Below are 20571 nucleotides of genomic sequence, written 5' to 3' on the forward strand. Positions count from 1 at the left end.
AACAGCTCTGAAATAAAGGAGGCAGCACTGGAAAGCAACACTGTCTGGAAAGAATAAAAGCAAGCGGAGCCCATGTGTTGGCAAGAGAGCTCCCTGTAAAATGCATTCAAAGGGAAAAAATCATCTTGGCGGCAACGGCATCTCCTCTGAAAGAGCAGGGCTGCCCTAACCAGCAGAGGCAATAAATCAGCCTTCCCCAGCAGGCAAAAACACGCACAGGCCTCTTCCCTGGGTGTTGTGAGAAGCCCCTTGGCCACGTGCAAGGGAGGGCAGCGGGATGTGAGGCATCCCCCGGGATCCAGTCACAACTTCCTTCACCCCGTTTTCACGGTGATTTGTGGGAGAGGCGGTTCTGCTCTTCTTTCATGCCTCATAAGCTTCATAGCTGTCAGACCAACCTAACAGGTAATTAACTACTACACAGCCATTTTCTCCTCCTCTCCGGGGGAAAATCGCCACCAACCATCTAGAAAATGTTTCTTTAGTGGTTTGCAAAAGGGAAAAGAAAGTCGGGAGTTTCTGGCAAGCAGCAAGAGTGCCGCAGCCAAAGAGGAGCATTTGTGGCAATGCCTGCAACAGAGACACATGGATGCAGGAGAAATGGAACCATCAAAAGGAAGAAAGATGATGCTTATCCGGTTGTGGGTGCTGCAAACTCCCTGATTCCAGTAAGTCAGCACCAGCAGTAACACTGGTTCCAGTGCCTGATGCTCAGTCAGCGGCTCTGTGGTCCATCTGCAGTGGAGTTATTAATATCAGAAGGAAAAAAGCCCCATTCTTCTCCCAGCCTGCAGGATCAGCCTTTAGGAACCACTGTGTCCAGGCCACATCCATCCTTGTTGGTTTTCCAAGGAGAATGGCATTGAAGCATCATTTCCCCATCTGGTGTTCTAACAGTGTAGTTTCTGCCACCCCATTAGCAGGACATTCACTTTGGGGGAATCACCTGGCCAATCTTCCCAATCCCGAAGTGCTCCAGGGCATGTTCACCCAAAGGCGGCACCTGACTGGCAACAGGAGCCATTGCCCCAGCCAGGAGCCTCAGGTTTGCCGCTGCTCTGTGCCACCTTCTCTGGACTCAGGCCTCCAGCACTGCAGAGCACCAAGCTCTGATCTCTCTCACGACGTGGTCTGGCATCAAACTCAACTCAGCACATTTTCAAGCACCACCTTTCAGGGGCCCGTTCCCTCTGCCTTAGCACAGCCAACCAGCCCTTGGCCAAAGAGAAACAACATTTTCCTAAACAGAAACCCCAAAGCAGATCCAGCTTTCGAGAAATGCCAAATTATCTAGCCTGAGGCAGAAACATCCAGCACTGCAGCCTGTGCACATGCACTCGAAGCACTCTACACGCCACTCTTCTCACAGAAGACCACATGGATGCAGAGGAGATGCTCCATGGGGGCTGGGTTAGAGAAGGGACATGTGTTGATGCTCAATCCAAATCAACACCAGGGGCAAAAAGGAAAGAAAGCAGGATCGCAAAGAAACACAAACAAAAGCCGGCAGCCAAACTTTTGTTTGAAAGCCTGTCAGGTCTAGACTGCAACGTGTGAGGAAGGAACAGCTCGAAACCACAGCTGCTAATGGTTATGGATTTGGCAATCAAAATGTCTTTGTGAAAAAAAAGTTAACTGCCTTACTATTGAGGTTACAAACCGCAGCCTTGATGCATTGTTGCAGTCAACATCCTCCCCGCTGTTCTTGAGAGCTTACATCTGCTGCTGGCAGATCCTGTGCTGGCACCGGCACCCTTCGTGAGGATGCACAAGGAATTCTGCTCGCCTGCTTTCCTTTCCCCTTCATCCCACAGTGATGCCTCTCAGCCCTTGCCTGCTCTGCCCCTTGCATGCTGGTACACACCCAGATCCAGGCACAGCAGGCTGGGATCACTGCAGGATCCTTCCCCCAGCCGGCTGGATTCATCCGGTGGGTGTCCTTCATCTCTCAGCCTTGAGCCTGGCTCTTGTCATGTTCCTATACCACAAGCTGTACTTTGATTCAAAGGGCAGGGGAAGCAATTAAAACATAGCAAAACTAATACTCATACTTTGAAATGTAGATTTAATATTCAAACCTGTGCTGGTGCACTTGGATTTTAAATGCTGAGTAGAATGCCAGAGCTCCAGCCCACAGGAAGAGTGGAGGACTCAGCGGTGCTGGCAAACGTGGGGCACACAATGCACCCCCCTGTTCTCCCTGAACTGGGAGCCACCAACACCCTCCTGCAGCTCCCACACCAGTCTGAGGAAACACCCACCCACGGTAAACCCTGGAAGCAGCATGAGAAGGGCTTGAGATGTTTATGAAGTGCTTGGTGGCCATCAGGAAAAACTGGATGGACTTGGAAAAATAACTTGGTAGTGTTCTAAGCTCAGCTGGAAGAGCTGCTTCCATCCTCCTGTGCCCAGGGATGGAGGAGGCAGCGCTAACCCCAGCTGCAGTGCAGCCTCGCCACCGCACTCTGTCGGGACCTGGCAAGGAGCGGGGAAGAGGCCATGGGGAGGAGAAGATGAGGGATAACCAGGGCACCTGCTTCTGGCTCGAGCAGCTCGCAGCACCTGCAGCCTCCTAGACAGAGACAGAGAGCCTCCATTCACTTTGTGGGGACCCTGCAAAGTACAGGGGTAAAACAGCAGAGCCGAGCGCAGCAGGTGATGGGGATCAGCTGAATCCTGGACAAACCCAGCACAGACAAGGCACCTGCATCCCTGCCCTGATTCACTTCACCCAGTGCTGGCCCTCGCTGCTGCTCCCTGAGGAGCAGCGATGCTGCTTCCAGCTGCTGATTCGATCCCAGCAGCGGGATGGGATTTCTCACGGCCCAACACACGGCAGAGCCGGGACACGCATCCCCGCAACCGGTCTGGTTGGGGTTATGAAATCAATGACGTGACAGCGACAGCTTAAGCAAGTGTGGTCCTTGGGCACTGCATGTTTACCACAGTTTTTTGTTGCTGCCAGCTCCCCTCTCACTGGGGGTCACCACCTCAGGGTGGTCACAGCTCAACCTGTTGGAACTACAACCAGTGATGGTGTGGGGTACCTGAGCGGCAGCCAGGCTCGAGGTTGGTCTTATCTAAGCCTTGATTTCAGGATTAAGTAAAAACCAAGCACCAAGAAGGCAGCACGTATCAGTGACCACATCTGAGGGAAGGGGGAAAACCTCACAGATCACTGCCTAGTTTGCTGAAATGGTAACAGAGGCTAAGTCCACAGTCAGCAGTAATTAAGTCATATACTTCAGCCTTGGCTTCGCTTTTTCCCTAGGGTCTAGCAAACCAGAGGAGAGGGCAAGCTACCCTCTATCATTCGATTTCTTTGGCATGTTAATGCATTCCTAAATTAATCATCATCAAGTGACAATCTCTCCTTCATCTTAACAGACTGCGCAGTGGCCTCAGTAAACCTGCTGGCTTATGCAAGGCAGCTGGAGCCTTAGCAGAGCCTCTGATGAAAACCAAAGCACTTCACATCAGGAAAAACTCCCCCAGCTCTTACTGCCTATAATCCAAACCAGCTGCCTGCCTGCTCTGCTCTGCTCCTAGAACCATGAACCAAGGGCTGTGTGAGAAACCAAATAAAGGGATGCATCACCCTGCAAGCCAGGCTAAGGCCTAATACTGCTTGATCTGGCATCGGGCTACAGGCAAAAGACAAATTCAACTTAGGAGAATTCAGGGACCTGTAAAGTTCAAAGGCCTTTCATTGATTTCAATCATTAACAGCCACCTAGACTGCGGCAGAAGGAAGTGTATCTGATCTAGCCTTTAAAATCCTCAGTTGAGGTGCAGTAACTAAGCCTCAGGAGTGAAAAGGCAAACATCCCACTGGGGGAGGGCGAGGAAGGTGCTAGGGCAGCCACAGCAGCACACAAACACGTTTGTCTCACTCACAGCCTACACTAGGAAACATTTACTGCAGGGAGAAGGTCCTCATAAAAAGTGTCTATGTATTTATACTGTTCTTCGAAGTCCACTTCAATCTGCATGTTTGTGTTTCTTCCTCTCATTAACTCCTTCCTTAGGAAAATATGACCAGCGGGCTATTGTTCCTTTATTTGGAGAGAATCTAAACAGGCACCTTCTGGAGGCTAAACGCAGAAAAAATCTACCCTGCTTCACTCCTGCTTGAGAATTCAAAGCAAGTTCTCCATGCCTGGCACCTGAGTCTCTTTTTATCTTACTGTTATTTTCACTGGGGAGGGAAGAGGAGGACAAGAGATTAAACACAAATTTCCTGAGAGGGAAAGATGATAGTTGTTTAAACGATCGTTGCAATCTCATGGCACAAAAATAGCTTAGATGTGTTCCCTTGTGCAGATTTAGGACACTAAGTGAGCACCTAGAAATGAAAACTGAACACTTTACTCCTGTAAAACACAATTACCCAATATTTCAGCCCCAGATAATGGCTACAACTACATATTGGCATGTGTGTGTGCTTGTGTTCAAAATAAGTCCAAACACACCTATCAGCTACCAAAATAGCAGCAGCGGAAATGTTCCTTTTCCAGTTAAAGTAATAGTCTCTCAGATCAAAGTCATCAGCAAAACGAACATGGGCTTCAGAGCACATTAAAAGGGCATAAATGTAAATACTTCCCTGCTTGGTTTAGCCTCCTGCCAAGCCCTGCCTGCGCCATCCCATGTGTCCCCAGTGAGCACTGCTGAAGTCACCAACACCTCCTGCAGGAAAAGAAAGGCAGCTCCTAGCTCGGCTCGAGGTGTTGGTGATGTCAGGCCCGCAGCAAGGAAAAGCCATCGTCAGTGCTCAGATCTCAGTTGGGGGAAAGTAAACCCAAAGATTCCAGGTCACCTTTAGCGCCGAGAAGCAAAACAAAGGGATCATTCTGGTCTCCAGCACCGCTTTTTGGGTGGCTGCCATGAAGAGAAGGAAGCGAGCCCAGAAGGCGCTCCCAGGAGGTGCAAGATGTGCAAAGCTCAACTGGAAATACTGAGATTTAAGAGCCACATGGAGGGATCTCCTGGCACCAACCAACCCCCGCCCACAGCAGCGGGGCTGCAGTCAGAAAGTGGCTTTTGCTTCAGTCCCCTGCAAGCAAAGCAGGTGATACTTGATACCTGGGGTGGACTTTCCTACCTGACAATGTCTTCTGCTCCTAAAGCAGCTTCAACCCAATGATCACAGCTTTTAGCAGTAAAATTTTAGCAGTAAAACCTCTGTTGAGCTTTATTTTCCATGTAGGAAAGAGCCCCAGAGGAACAGATTTAACTAGCTCATGCAATAAGTAGCACAACTGGGATTAGGGCAATGGCATCTGTTGTGACACTGACTTTAATGACAAGGACATCTCTGCTCTGCTCTTCCTCTGATCCCTGCCAGCTACCACATACATGATTCTGTTCTGTCATCACTTCTCACATGGCCCTGAAGATCTGCAAACCACTTCAACAATGTCTGCCAGTCTTCAAGCACTGCACGTGGGGCAGAGCTGCAAGATCCCTCCAAAAGGGTTACGCAGGGCCAGGCTTACGTGTCCAGTAATACCAGGGATAAATAACGAGTCCCTGATAACAACACAAGCTGTCAGTAGGGACTCAGCCTGAGCCTGCTGCATCTGGCAAAACGGAGCACCATTGCCTCAGTTTGCTTCTTTGAGCACAAGTGTTAAACAAAAAGATAGAGTAAATGAGGATAATGATAGAAAAATACCAGCAGGATGCCACTAACATCTTCATTAGCAACCTGAGAGAGGATGCAAACAGCACGGAAATGAAATCTGCAGATAGTGCTGAGCAGGGAGCGGGTGACAGCATCATAAGGACTGAAATAACAGAGCAGTCACGGGAGGGACAGAGCAGGAAGAGTCTCCCTTGCCTATGGAAACAAATGGCCACAAGTCACAACAGACTTCTGTGGCAGCTGCACCACCACCGGACAGTGAGCAAGACAGGGAAGTGTTTCATCTGCGGGTGGTGGGAATAATCTGCAGACGTGCAGCCTTGTCCTGCACTTGCGCAAGGATTTCTTCTGGAGCAAGTTTCAGATCCGAGCTGGTGAAGAGAAGTGTGAGGCAAAGCACAGTGACTGAAGAGAGTGGTATTTGCATGCAAAACCATGGCATCTCCCTCCTCCCCTGAGCTAGGAGTTGTCCTTGTACCCCAAGAAACGCTGGATAACACTGCTGACAAGTGGTTTTGGTGCTGGTTGCTGATGAACCAGGGCTGAATCACCAATGGGAGCAACTGGGATTTCCTACTCCCAGTGCGATCCAACTCACATTTCTGAGCTGGCACTGCAATGCTTTTTCACCTTGCTAGCACTGCAGTTAAATGAACCTCAGCTTCATTCAGATGCACTTGCTGCTCATGACAGTCCATAAAAACACACATTTCCTCATAAACCAACTTCAGAAAGAGGCTCAGTTCTCAGAGTTCAATCTTACCAGCTAGGGAAACGAACACTACATAAAGCAATCCTTGGGGGAAAATGGACAAAACCACTATAAAAAGGCAAAAAATGAGGAATTACAAATAGTTTGCAATATGGGAGAAGAAAAAAGCCAGCGAAATATAAAACAGGAATTGCCATGATACTGAGAAGTAAATCTCTCGCCAATAGGTGTAGTAATAGTGCTCCTGGAAGACACTGCTCTTCCTCCCGTGCCTCCGTGGCCAGGCAGTGCCAGCAGACTGGGAGGCATTTGCAGAGAACACAGTTCCTTGTGAGGGTCCTCCATGGGAGGATTAAAAGCTGGTCGCCTACAGCACAATTTCCAGATTGGAAGAAGCTGTCACAGCCATTTTACCAGTGCCTGGAGAATGCATCCACAAAGTGGAGGAAGTGTTACAGACAGGAGAGTACTTGTGAGAGACCAAGGTGTACTCTTCCACCAGTGTTACAGACAGCAGAAGGATGAGAATCTCCATTGAAGACCAAATGGCAAATGAGTGGATGCTACAGAAGAAAACCCCTACACTGGCCCCAGGGTCTTCTCTCCAGAGGCCTGCTCCATTCAAGGCCAAATACTCCACTAGATTTCACTGTACTCCAGTCCCAAAGCTCCCTCTGCTGCTCATACTCCAACCTCTCCCCCTTCCACCCTAAACTGAACAGACACCACCTTGTCAGAAACACTCTTTTCAGCTCTAGTTTCCACGCATCCACCCCTGACAAAAAAACTCACAGGGCTTGGGAAAGCCAGGAGATCACTTCATGAGAAGAAGCCCCAGGTGCTGGTGCCTCTCCAACCCTCCATGGCAAGAAGATGCTCGTCAGCCTGGGGGATTCCACCTCACAAGGTGGTCTCAGTTCACTCTCAAGCCCTGCATGGTCTGGTCATTGCCATCACACCAAACCTGTCTGTACAGGGGCAGTGAGGTGAAGAGGTAGGAAACAGCACCAAGAACAGCTGTGTTGTGCTTGGTGTTATCCCCAGGCAAATCCACACCAGCTATTCCCAATGCCCTCCCCTGTGTGCCAAAATTGGCCTCCAAGAAGAGCTGCTCTATGAATTTCCTGGCCTGAAGTGTCCAGAATCATCCTTCCTTCCCTTTTCAAAGACGGATGTAATAGCCACCTTTCTACAGTTAGCAGGGTCCTCTCCTGATCTCTGCAAGCCTTCCAAGGTAAGAGTGGCCTCACAAACACCCCTGCCACACTCTCAGTGTATCTGGATGCACACCATCATCACTTACGGGCTTCCATTGGTTGAGTTTTCTCAGAAGACTCCCAATTCTTCCTCCCTTCCCTACAGGTAGTCCCTCTCCTCCTTGAACTCTGCCTCCAGGCATGAGATCTCTGGAAGACCTTGCTATTGAAGCCTGAGGTGAAGAAGGCCTCAACACCTGTCCCTGGTCACCAAACCTCCTGCCTCATTCAGAAAGAGGCCACTTACATGTCCCTTGAGGAGTCCTGATCTCCTCAGTAACCTGCAGCTGTTCCTCCTTCCCTGTATCTAGGGGCTCTGATGTCTCCTCTGCAGGGTCTCCATGAAGCCCCTGCTGCTCTCCTGTTCATCCTCCCTGGTGGGAGGGTGCTCACCTCCTTCCACAGCTCCTGCTCCTCATGATTCTGCCCTGACCAGAACACAGCTCTCACCAGTGAGGCCACTGTGACCTCCAGCTCCAGGAAGAAGCACTGGGCAGCTCCAGCAGCTATGGATCTGGATGGGCCAAGCACCCTCCCTCATACCAGGGTACCTGATCCTGCTTTGGAAGCCACAGCCAGGTAATATGTAAGTTCTCGAGTTTAACAAAGGAGGATGAAAACAAGGAATACAACGTTAATGCTTTGCAGGGCCTTGTCTTCCTCGGTCAAGCACAGCCACAGCATCTGGTGAGCATCTATCTGTGCAGCAAGGGGAGTAACAGCTGCCCCAATCCCTTGCCGCATTGGTTTAATTAAACAGGCACAAGTCCTTACTGAAAAGGGTTTCAGAGTTCGTGAGGAACTAGTTTCAACCAAACTATCTCACTACCAGAGAGGCTGATGATGGATTTAGTCTGTATTAGCCCACTGCATGCTTCCACCACTGCTGAAATGCATTTTCTCGGTATGTTTTCTTTCCGGGCATACAAGACCACAGTGGTTGTGTCTTCTCTCAACACAAGTCTAAAATCTCCATTCACTGCCTTCTGCAGAGCATCTCATGGGGGCAAGTTACACTGTTTAAAGCTGCTGGCTAATGCAAACTTGTAAAGGTCTGTTTGCTGTACTCACCTGCTCATTAAATTGCTCTTGCGATAAGCAATCAGTCACATCCACACAGCCCAGGAGGCATCCGGAGGGATAATCGCTTGGGAATTCCACATCTGCAGCAAAAGAAACATCTCTTCAGGGGTTCCACATCACCACACACATAGCTGGGGTCTGCTAACCCCAGGCGCCCTTGCCTCTCCTCCACACACTTCTACTTTTTGAGGCACTAGGAGACATGCAGCTATTTTAGCACCCCATCGTTCCTTATCCAGCTCAGGATCTTCACCATGACAGGACTAAGTTCGGGAGATTTCATTATATAAACACCTTTCCCTGCTTAGCTTCTGACGGAGGAACACAGAGTGTGGGAAGAGCTCCTCGCTCTGATGAGGGGGCAGGCAATCCTGCTGCATGACATTTAAACTGGGTGACGCACAGAAATACCGCACAAACAGAGTGCAGCCACCAGCACCCTCCTGCCCACACGAGAGAACATCCTCCTGAGGACCTACAGCTTTCCAATCCTGATTTCCACAAGGTCAGAATCCATGAAAAGCCTTCAGCATCACTGCAAACAGGCTGAAGCACAAGCCACCGCACATGCACGCACGCACGTGCTCGACTGCTTCTTGCTCGAGCCAAGAATAAAACGAAGTCCACTGCTGCTGCAGAAGTCAGGTGCCATTCAATAGTGCTTGTGGTTTGAGTATGCGATCAGCAGCAGGACGAAGTTAAATGCTGCCACCAGACCCATGTGGCTGATGACATGCAGAAAGGATGAAGAGAATTTCAAGAACAGAAGGTTAAAAAGCAAAGCAGCAATAACTGCTCAGCAGAGGCCTTTCTGACACTGCTCATTACGTGGCTCAATGTACCAATAATACAAAGATCCAAGGCAAGAAGTTCACCTTTCCGGAGTAGCATCCTGTAGGTGGTCTCCAGTTCAGAGATTTCCTGAGGGGAAGGTCTTTTAGCAGTAGCTGCAATCCACAACCGCCCCCTATGAGAGGTGTACCAGGTCCTGCCCTCCACCCTAGAGGACAAAGCAGAATTTAGGACTTAAATTTCAGCAGAAATCACCCACATGGACAGGTTTTTCAATCAGATGTTTCATTAATGCAATCCCTGCTGCTAAGCTTTGCCCTGACTATTTCAACACAAAGCAACGTGTCAGCGAAAAGCTGAGATGGGCAACAAATAATGCCACAAGCAGAGCATGTCCTTATGGCTTCAGAGCAACAGCAAAGGACATCAATCCCCTGCAAGCACAGCAGTATTCCAGATACATCCATGGGCAATCTGCTCATGCAATACCCTGACAAGCTCAAACAGTTCTGCATGGTAAGAACACGTACAAAGCAGTTGTTAGCTGCAGCTCCTGGGCTCCCAGAACAGGCACCAGGCCCTGCAGCTGTACTGGGGCAGCCAACAGCATCCATATACCACCGGGATTCAAAGCTGGGCACAGGAAGATTTACAGTGTCTTTAGCTTGGGAGGTGAAAAAGCTTTGCTCCCTAGAATGGAAAATACTCTGAAGGGTTAAAAAAAAAAAAGGCTAGAGAAGATTCTTTGCTCCATACAAATAGTAGGAAAGGTGAATTAACATGCCAGGGATGCTGGGAGGAAGGAGCTTCTCTTTGGAACCTGATTCTGGAGGGGGAACTAGTGGCAAGGGGTGTGTCCGTGTGGTTGTGTTTTTCAAACAAAGCCTGGTGCCACTGTTCGCTTCTTTACAACGCTCATAAAGACCAGTAGAACATGTCACATCTTCAGCCTCTCTGCCTGTCCAAGCCCACACAGGTACATCCCAACGGGAGTGCAGAAATCCCAGCCTCTCTTCAATCTACCCACTGTGAGAAAACCTGTACCCTCCAGGTTAGCTCCTCTCCTGAAAAACAGCATCACCAGCTTCCCAAACCAGGAGTACACTGGAGGGGAAAGCACAGCTTCCAAACAGGAGCTCTCAGTAGGTATCAGAAACTATCTCCTGAGGAACACAACTTGCCATCTCACCTGCAAAGCAAGAGCTGACCAGGATACATCACAGCTCAGGCCACTCCTTTACCTTTTAATTCCTCTTACAAGCAAGGAAGCCCAAGGCTGGTGCATGCTGAGGCACCAACCATCATCTGAGATCTCCTGCAACTCTCGATCCTGAATCCGCAACCTGTTTCTCTCGGAGCCAGGCTCATTGCCAGTGTCCATGGAATGGATTGGTTTCCTGTGTGGGAGCAAACCAGTTTGGTCCACCCACTTCAGAGTGTTCAAAAGAAACAAGAAAGGTGTTAGCACCACTCTAGGAACAACATATATCAAGTGTAAATCCTATTTGAAGTTTTCCATCATTTAAGCACAGAGGTATTACTCTTATTGGGATCACTTTTACTTCCCTGCAAACCCACTCTGTTTCCATGCCATGCTTGGCAGTAGAAAAAGCAAGGTCATGCTCTCCTCCATGAGGCTTCTCCTTTCTATGCATCACAGCTGCACAATGGATTTAAAGAATAAACTTCTTCCTACTATCTAATCCAAGTCTCCCCTCTGTCATTTTAAAGCCATTCCCCCTCATCCTATCCCTACCTGCCCTTGTAAAAAGCCCCTCTCCACAGTTTTTGTAGGTCCCCTTTAGGCACTTGGAAGGCTCAGAGAGCCTGAGATATATAAATAATGCTGAAAAAGTCACACAACCTTAGGCTGAGGTTAAAACTCTTAAAAATTCTGCCACGTTCCTGAAAAGGAGGCAAGGGACTAAAACTTGGATAAACCAAGAGCAGGAAACAGAGCAGGGCACTGGCAAACCTTCTTTGTCCCCAGCTCAGACGGCTATCAGGGATCTTGGACACAGGGGAGGACAGAGGTACTACAGCCATGCCAGAATTCAGAGTCCTTATGCTCAACTCTCCCAGAGTTAGTTGCTACTCCAGAATAAGCCATTCAACCCACACTGACCAAAGGAGCAGGCTGAAGAAGGTGGGGATTCACCAAAACACCAGCACCCAGGGCTGTCTTTGCTTCCGGGCTCCTGGCTGGCTCGCTCAGTGTGCCACGATTCATGGCTTCAATGGTTTCATCCAACCTGCAAGCACAAAAAGAGACATGAAAACTCCCCCTGGCAACGTCTCCTTTCTCCCCACACAAACATGTCTGACCCACAGCATCTCCCCTGACTACACGACCTCCTCGCTCAGTCTGATTCCCAGTTTGAACAGTCACTCTTCTCTACCAGAGAAGCTCAGCTTGCTTTGAATTTGAGGTGAATTTGTTCTGTTGGGATTAGCCTTCTGCAATATCTCTTTCCAGGGCAGCTTTATCTTTAACAGACACACCAGCTACCGAAACCCTGTGCAAGCCTCTCACAGAGGAGCTTAGCAGAACTGTACTGAAGGAGATGATATGCTGCAAGCCAGACAGACCCTCAAGGAAGAAAAGAACCCAAACCTACACCCTCACATAAGAGGCACCCTTCAAGGGATCAGCTTGCTCAGCTTTCCTCACGCTTGCTCTCCCGATTCAGCCAGACCCCGTCACCTCCTTGCTCTCAGGCACACCGCGGTGCTGCCACCTCTCACTCACATGCTGTGGTACTCGGCCATGCTGTTGTCCTCCTCCAGGATCTGCCTGCCAGCGAAGTCGATGGTGATTTTCCTGGCAAGCCGAGAGGCGTGCCGCAGCTCCCGCAGCTCCTGCTCCCTCTTCTGGAGAGCTTCCCTCTCCTGCTTGGAGAGCCACTGGTTGGAGTCTGTCGCAAAGTAATCTGATTCATCATCAATGACCTGGGTGCGGCGCACACTGGTGAGAAACAACCAGAGCAGCAGCAGATGGGCATGGTGGGACAGGGACACAGCACTGACTGCCCCAAACCTGCCTCCTACCAGATCTTCTGTGTTCTCAAGAGAGTGAGACCTGAGCTGTCAGGGACACAGAGCCAGCAATTCAGCCTGGAGAAGGCTCCTGAAGGGGAGACCTTAGAGCAGCTCCAGTGCCTAAAGGGGCTGCAGGAAACCTGGAGAGGGGCTTGGGACAAGGGCCTGTAGGGACAGGCCAAGGGGAATGGCTTGAACCTGCCCGAGGGGAGACTGAGCTGAGCTCTTAGGCAGAAGCTCTGAGGGTGCTGAGGCGCTGGCACAGGGTGCCCAGAGAAGCTGTGGCTGCCTCATCCCTGGCAGTGTTCAAGGCCAGGTTGGACACAGGGGCTTGGAGGAAGGGGTCCCTGCCTGTGGCAGGGGTTGGAGCTGGATGAGCTTTAAGGTCCCTTCCAACCCAAACCAGCCTGGGATTCTATGATGATTTTACGAATACCAAACAGGACCTACTTGAGGGGTTTACTCTTGTGCCATCAACCTCCAGCATTAGGGTGTCTGTAGCTACAGCCCACGTTTTAGAAGGAACTCTCTGACGTTTCTGTCGAAGACAGCTTAACCTGCAGAGCATTTGTGCTATCTCACCATAGTTTCACAGCTGGTATCTTACCTTGTCCTGTCAAACTCCAACAACTTGTCTTTGTGTTTCACAGCCATCTCCAGGCCTGCTTTGAGCCTGGCCTCTTGGCGAGGCAGTAAGTCTTTGCTTATGGCACTCAAATTCCCCGAACTTTCAGCACCTAAGATAGAGAGCAAATCAGAGCTCAACAGCCGGTTGTTTAAAGCCCAGTCTTGGCAGGCCTGGCTGAGGAAATGCTCCCTAAAACAAACACCATTTGAAGGGCTTTGCCCCATGATCAGCACCTTTGTAAACCAGGTTCAAGTCTCAATTTTCCCTCTAGTTTCTCTCACAGTCCTTTCTCCAAAGAGGAAGAAGCATTTAAATACTACAGTGACAATGGCCAGGTAGTGTTTAGGGAGAAGGTCCTGGTCTTTCATTCTCCTTCACCCTTCCCTAACAATTTGGCCGGCCTAAATTCTGCCCATCTACAACCACAGACCCTGAGTCCTCTCCTAAAAGCCAAATTCTCTCCTAAGTGTTGTCACCTCCACAGAGAGCCTCTTTGTGATGACAGATCACTGACAAATGGCCAGTTAGCACAAATCAAGCCTCTGTCTGCTGCTGTGTGTGCCTCTGCAAATGCAATCCTCCCTCAGAGCACCTCAGCAGGTTTTCAGACTAGCTATTGTTAGTGAGGGAGAAATCCATTCCCAGCAACCATCTCCTCTTTCTTACCATTCCTGGCACGGGGCCAAACCCCAACAACCAAACAAAAGGGAACAAAGATCATAAAACGTTTGCATCAAAGCCACAATGGAGCAAACCATTTCACAGAGGACATCCTGCAGGCTCACAACTTTCTTTCAGGGAAACAAAAAAGCCTGTGTTCCCCTGTTGTGCTGATCCAAGACAAACAGCTAATCACATTTCAGCTTTCACCTACAGAGACAAGGCACAAAGCAAGGCCTGGCAGGGGCAGAGGGGAAGAGCAATAAAATGGGTAAGAAAAGAAGATCCTGAAGTACATCAGCATAAACAGAGTGACTTGCGATCAGCCCTTACTCTCAAGCACTTACAGGACCTCCTGCCACCCCAGCAGCTCTAAAGGGAAGCTGACACCAAGACCCAGAGTAAATATTTCCCCAGTTCTTCAGCAAAGTGTATTTTCCAAACCAAGAACACTGTGACCTTGGCTATATTTCAGCTAAACTCAGACAAGCATCCCCATACCGCACAGGTCTTCGCTGGGAGACTGGGTATCATTTCCTCTCGCTTTCCTTGGCTTTGTCCCTATTTTTAGCTCCCCAGATAAGTGTTAGACAAGAAGGGTCATTAGAAGATATTAACCACCACCTCTCTAGGCCCAGCAAATCAGATAGCAGCACTTCATCTTCCACAGCACACATTCCACATGAGACTTATCCTCATTTTCAAGGACTGCTACAATGATCTAGTCCATGTGATTGATTCAGCGATGCCTAATGAGCAGCCCTGGGGCCTCTGCGTGAGGATATTTTATGCTGCTATTTGACACTCGCGGTTACCACCTCTGTTCCAAGTCCAGAAACGCTGTTGAGCTCTTGCAGAGAGGATACAAGGAGCCAGCTTCCCATCCCTTCCCTTCCCTTTTAATGCCCACCACAGACACTGTGCCGCAACAAGGGGAAGTGGCTCAGTAAAGTCTGTAGGAAATCAAGTTCACGGCTGTCCTGGCAATTCACATCCCAGAGAAACACTCAGGTGTCAGCCTCCAAGAAAGAATCACCTTTAGATTTTGCCAGCAATTCTTTATAATTTGGATGAATGGATCTAGACAATTTCCACACCAGGACACAAGCACTCTCATTTCTGCACAACATCGAGGCAAGTGTGGTGCAGGGAGGCAGAGGAGGGCTCCTGCTGATGTACAGCTGATTGGATTCATTATATTACACGTATAAAACTAATACTGACCTGCCATAAGCTTCTTCAGCAACTTCTGGCTCTTGTTTGAGTCCCGCTGAAGAATGTCCTGCTCTTCTTTAGTGCACACCTAAGGAAAGAAAAAGGAAATGAAGCCTTGAGAAGGATGACACATTCTTGCCCAGCTTCGGAGCCTGGGACAGCAGCTCAGGGTAAGCTGCTTAAAGCTCTAGACTAGGTCCACACCTCCCTCCCTCCAGTGTTATTCAAACAGGGAGACTGCCAGTAGCTCATTCTTTCCTAAAAGTAATCCCTGAGAAATGTACAGCTTGGTCCTTCTCAGTTCTGTGGGAGGGCATGCTGCTAAGTGATCTTGAAGGACGAGAAATGCACTCAGAACCTCCCGAGCAGATGACCAAACACAGAACACTAAATACAGAGGTCCTCCCTCTTGGTTGGCCACTTCCAATTAAACAGATCCTTTAAAATAGCACAGAATCAGATTTAAAGCATTTTCTTCATCCCACCAATGCTTTCCTCCTCTGTCATTATCTTGCCCCCTTTCTCCAAAAGGTGCCCTTTCAACCAAACACAGGATGTAACAGGTATCCCAAATGATGCTTGCTACATAAGTTTGGGAGGGAAGTCAGCACACCAGCCCTGGCTGCATCTCCTGCCCCTTACAAGGCTTCAGGGGCCGTGCCTAGGAGGGGGCTGAAGCCTTGCATGTGTTTCGGACACAGGTGTGATGCCCGGGACAGCCAGGGGTGACTGCCATAAACCCAGCAGCTCCAAAGTGATGTAAAATATGAGGGAAACCTCTCCACATCATAAAAGAAACACAAAGGGACTCAGAGCCACAGCAGTTCTCCTTCCCCCAGAATGACATTGTAGAGGTTCTTCTCTGCCCAGCTTTAGAGGTTGGAGAACTTTGCCAGAGGAACTTTGATCCTAGAGGCTAATTCAGCCCCATGGCATTCCAAAGCCCTGAGCAAACTACACTGAGTTCAAGCACAGCAAATAACCCCCTCCTTGTTACTAACCAGAGCTCCGCAGAACAAGCAGGGCCCAGAGCCCTCCTGCTCACAGACAATGCGCCCACAATCCAGGCAGTTGTTGATGAGTTTGTGCTTCTGGCCCAGGCACTCGCAGGCGTATCGCCCGGGGAGCAGCACTGCCAGCTTGTCCTGCCCCTCCTTGGTGTACAGGCTGACGTATTTGGGCTTCTTCTTCGAGGAGCTGCTCATGCTGCCAACTCCACTGCTGCTCTCCTGTGCCTGGGAATCAAACCAGGAAGCAAACTGTATTTGCAGTGCCACAGCGACAGCAAAGGGAAAGCACTGACCCTGGAGCAGGCTGCGGAGACTGGAATGGAACTTGGACCAGACCCCAGATTCAACGGAAAGACAAGCTTAAGCCTGCCAGAAAGGGTCCAAGGAATCTAAACAAAGCAAGGACATAAGGATGTTGCTGATTCACTTGACATTTGCTCCCTCTGACAGCTAAAACTGCATGAGTTGAGGTGGCACATGTGCCGTTCAGTGCTCCAGCCCACAGGATCAATTCACAGATACTGTGCAAACAGGAGCTCAGCTGTGCCCTGATTTACTTTCAAGGGCTATTTAGGTTACAGCAAAGCCCTGTGTGCCTTGGGTCAGGCTTTGGATGAGGGACTAAGCTTTGGGTCAGGCCCTAGTAGAGAAACAAAGCGAGATATTGTAGACAGTGGCTGGACTAACCATCAAATAGTGGAATTCTCTGTTTTCTCCCTCAAACCTTACACCTTGATAGAAGAAACAAAGAGCTCCTCCTCCCACCCAACATCTACAGCAGGTACCACTGAGGAGCAAATGCTTGAGAAGTTAATTGCAGGAATTAATTACAGCACAGAAATCATTCCAGGGGAACAGAAGAAATCCAACTGCTCCCACTGCTCCGGCAATACTCAAACCCAGATGTTTGAAATATAAGCACAACACGTTCCAGGCACAAACCTGTCCCATAATGCTAGATGAGGATGGTTTCAGCCATGGACTGCCCACCAGGCACAGCCACAACGACCAGGAGCTGTGGTCCCTTATCTATTTCAGCAAGCAGCACTGCAACAGAAATGCACTCTCTGGCCTCTAGCTGCTGACACACTTGAAAATTCCCTTGCAGTGCAAGCACAGCTTCTCTTTGCCTCTCCTCTCCACTGTCTCTCAACAAACAGGGTTTCTCAGAAAGCCTTTCCCAGAAAACCTATTTTCATTCACCCCAGAACAACAACTCATGTTCTCGGCCTGCTGAACACTAGAGGATCACTCCTGCTGCCCACGACACCTCAGCAAGCACTGCTCTATGCCCCATGTTGCTTTCCTCCATGCTGGTGCTGCACTGTGCCTCTTGTCCTGACTCTTTTTGCCTGCTCTCAATAGCAGCAGGCACTGGTCTAATGACAAGCAGATGCAGAATTCCCAGCATCCCAGTTCTGCCCAATGGCATTTCTGACACTGCCAGATTAAAATGCTGCTGTCCTGGAAAAAAAGAAACAACAAAAGAAGACAACGCAACTGTGCTCAGCAAACCTTACAGAGTGCTCCCGATTTTATATATATATTTTAGCTAGCTTAGAAGATAACTACAAGGAAATGGACCATTACTGTCCCTTTTTACACCCCAGCTCAAAAAAGGTGTTATTTTGTCTCATAAAAAATTACTTTCACAAACACTTTAAGCATGTTGAACTCATAAACTTCAACAAGACCAAGTGCAAGGTCCTGCCCCAGGGTCAGGGCAACCCCCAGCACAAACAGAGTCTGGGGGAGACCGGATGGAGCAGCCCTGAGGAGAAGGACTTGGGGTACTGGGTGAGGAGAAGCTCCCCATGACCTGGCTTCAGTGTGTGCTTGAGCCCACACCCCCCCCCATGAGCTGGGCTGCACCCCCAGAGCATGAGCAGCAGCTCAGGGAGGGGATCCTGCCCCTCTGCTGTGCTCTGGGGAGACCCCCCCTGCAGCCCTGATCCAGCTCTGGGGCAGCAGCACAAGAGGGACCTGGAGCTGTTGGAGCGAGGCCAGAGGAGGCCATGGAGATGCTGCGAGGGCTGGAGCAGCTCTGCTCTGGAGCCAGGCTGAGAGAGCTGGGCTGGGGCAGCCTGGAGAAGAGAAGGCTCCTGAAGGGGAGACCTTAGAGCAGCTCCAGTGCCTAAAGGGGCTGCAGGAAACCTGGAGAGGGGCTTGGGACAAGGGCCTGTAGGGACAGGCCAAGGGGAATGGCTTGAACCTGCCCGAGGGGAGACTGAGCTGAGCTCTTAGGCAGAAGCTCTTCCCTGTGAGGGTGCTGAGGCGCTGGCACAGGGTGCCCAGAGAAGCTGTGGCTGCCCCATCCCTGGCAGTGTTCAAGGCCAGGTTGGACACAGGGGCTTGGAGCAAGCTGCTCCAGTGGAAGGGGTCCCTGCCCGTGGCAGGGGTTGGAGATGGATGAGCTTTAAGGTCCCTTCCAACACAAACCGGTCCATGACTCTATGATCCCTCCTTAGCATTTGATACTACTCTTCCCTGTGTCCTGGGCTCAATGCACTCTCAGCCCCCAGCCACACGTAGCCTGTCCTCATGTACCAGACACACTCACCTTGGCCAGGTCAAGTGGGGTTTTTACCTCCTCTACATATGCGCTTGGCTCTGCATGGGCAGGTGCCTCCTGCTTGTTTCTTCCTTTGCGTTTACCCTTTTTCACTTGGTCTCCAGCCCGAGGCACTTCTGAAGTCTCTGGAAGCAATGTGTAAGCACAAGAAAGAGTGAGTAACAACAAGAGAAAGATATCCACTCTTACTCAGTGAATGAAATGGGCTTTACACCATCACAACGGACAGAAACAGAAGCAGGCACGAGCATTTATTACATCTAATTGTTTATAAATTGAATAACTGAGTGAAGCTTATTTGAGACTTCAATTCCTTCCTCCCCATAGCACTCACCATCCTTTTTCCGATACGCCGGCACAGGCTCAAGTGGCAGCTGGGAGCATTTCCTCCACTGGGCCAGCAGCTCTTCCACAAACTGACTCTTCTTCCCATCAGTCCCCTGGATGAGGTCAACAATGTACTCCCGGATCTCGTCCTCATTTGTTATTGACAAGATATACCTGTGAGGGGTGAGGGCTGAGAAAAATGGGTAAAGGGCCTTCTGATCTGAGGAAAGCAACAGTCTAATTGCACGCATATGCAACTTATGGCTCTCTTTTCTGTAGAGACCATGGTATGGAATGGGTTTATAAATCAAATTCTAAGAGCCATGTTTTGGGAAATCTCTTGTGGCTATTTCACTGCAAAAAAAAAAAAAACAACAATTATGAGGTATATTATTGTAATGGCTTTAATCTGACAGAAATTGCTTGAACCTGCCCGAGGGGAGACTGAGCTGAGCTCTTAGGGAGAAGCTCTTCCCTGTGAGGGTGCTGAGGCGCTGGCACAGGGTGCCCAGAGAAGCTGTGGCTGCCCCATCCCTGGCAGTGCTCAAGGCCAGGTTGGACACAGGGGCTTGGAGCAAGCTGCTCCAGTGGAAGGGGTCCCTGCCCGTGCAGGGGTTGGAGCTGGTGGAGCTGAAGGGTCCATTCCAGCACGAAGCACTCTGTATCTCTATGCTCTTTCTTCCCGTTCCAGCACAGACACATCACCCTGCTCAGCACTGAAAACTCCAACCCGAGGCTCCAGCTCCCCCCAAGCCGTGTAAAACACGGAGCCGCACAAGGCGCTCTTGCGGACACACACGAGAGGGCTCCTCTGCACACACCGCCTTCCCCCGGCGCTCACCTCACCACCTCCTCGCCCACGTCCAGCCCGAAGTCCCCGCGGAGCTGCTGCACGCACCAGGCCAGCAGCGCGCTGGGCGCCGCCATCTTCCGCGCGGGGGACGGGAATCGGTGCCGCACCGCGGGCACCGCGCCCCACCCCGCCCCCGGGAACGCGGCCCCGCCGCCACCGTTCCGGGCCCGGCCGCGCTGCTCCCCCGGGGCGCACCTCGAGCCCCGCACATCGGCCGGCACTAAAGCCTGGTTAACAAGCACGCATGAAAGCGAACACTAAAAGGGAAAGGGATGGATAACTGTTGCAAAAGGAAAGAATGTATTTGGGACCAACAGCTACTGCGCCATTGGACCTGCTGAGGGAAAACGGTGTGGTTCCTGAGGAAACACGGAGCCCTGGCTGGGAATGGGAGTGTGAGGTCCAGCACCTGGCCAAGGCAAAAGCCACCGGCCCCAGCAGCTGCCAGGCTAAAGCACGGGAGCCCTGCAGCTCACATCACAGTGGCAGGGCCCAGCTGACACAGCAAGGCCAAGGTTTAATCTGCCATAACCTGCAGGAACTGGGGTGCCTGGCCTTTCACACACACTAAGCTAAGTCTTCACGGCAAGACTTTACTTGCATGTCAGAGAGAGCTTCAGGTGCAGCCTGGAGCTACCAAATGGTCCCATCCCCATGTATGGGCTCCATGCCCGGTGTCCCTCCAGGAACAGCAACTTGCTCACCGGGAGCCTGGATTCCCCTCTGGCCCTGCCTTTTCATTGACTCCGTGGCGGACTTCACCTGGGAACAGATCTT

The 20571-nt window shown here is 50.5% G+C and overlaps 1 protein-coding gene across 3 annotated transcripts in view; it reads right to left on the bottom strand.

Moving 5' to 3' along the window:
* TRIP4 (thyroid hormone receptor interactor 4) overlaps positions 1-19952 on the bottom strand; it is a 30348-nt gene extending 10396 nt beyond the window's left edge. Inside the window, exons 1-11 of one of the 3 annotated variants that reach the window (XR_009724948.1) lie at positions 19783-19951; positions 18949-19115; positions 18603-18739; positions 16034-16267; positions 15042-15120; positions 13137-13266; positions 12240-12455; positions 11616-11742; positions 10732-10919; positions 9574-9698; positions 8687-8778 (exon numbers count right to left, since the gene is read on the bottom strand). Coding sequence is in view for 2 of the 3 variants with exons in the window: in XM_061349869.1 (XP_061205853.1) it covers positions 8687-8778; positions 9574-9698; positions 10732-10919; positions 11616-11742; positions 12240-12455; positions 13137-13266; positions 15042-15120; positions 16034-16267; positions 18603-18739; positions 18949-19115; positions 19783-19868 (1581 nt within the window). In the remaining variant the exon portion in view is untranslated. Of the gene's footprint in view, positions 1-8686; positions 8779-9573; positions 9699-10731; positions 10920-11615; positions 11743-12239; positions 12456-13136; positions 13267-15041; positions 15121-16033; positions 16268-18602; positions 18740-18948; positions 19116-19782 lie in introns of all 3 variants that reach the window. The other 2 variants (XM_061349869.1, XM_061349868.1) reach the window with 2 other exon arrangements.
* Positions 19953-20571: the final 619 nt, after the last annotated feature.

The sequence above is a fragment of the Neopsephotus bourkii genome, unplaced genomic scaffold, assembly GCF_033783945.1.
Source record: "Neopsephotus bourkii isolate Nb327-2 ecotype Australia unplaced genomic scaffold, CSIRO-AGI_Nbou_v1 NB_463, whole genome shotgun sequence".
NCBI classification, from domain to species: domain Eukaryota; kingdom Metazoa; phylum Chordata; class Aves; order Psittaciformes; family Psittacidae; genus Neopsephotus; species Neopsephotus bourkii.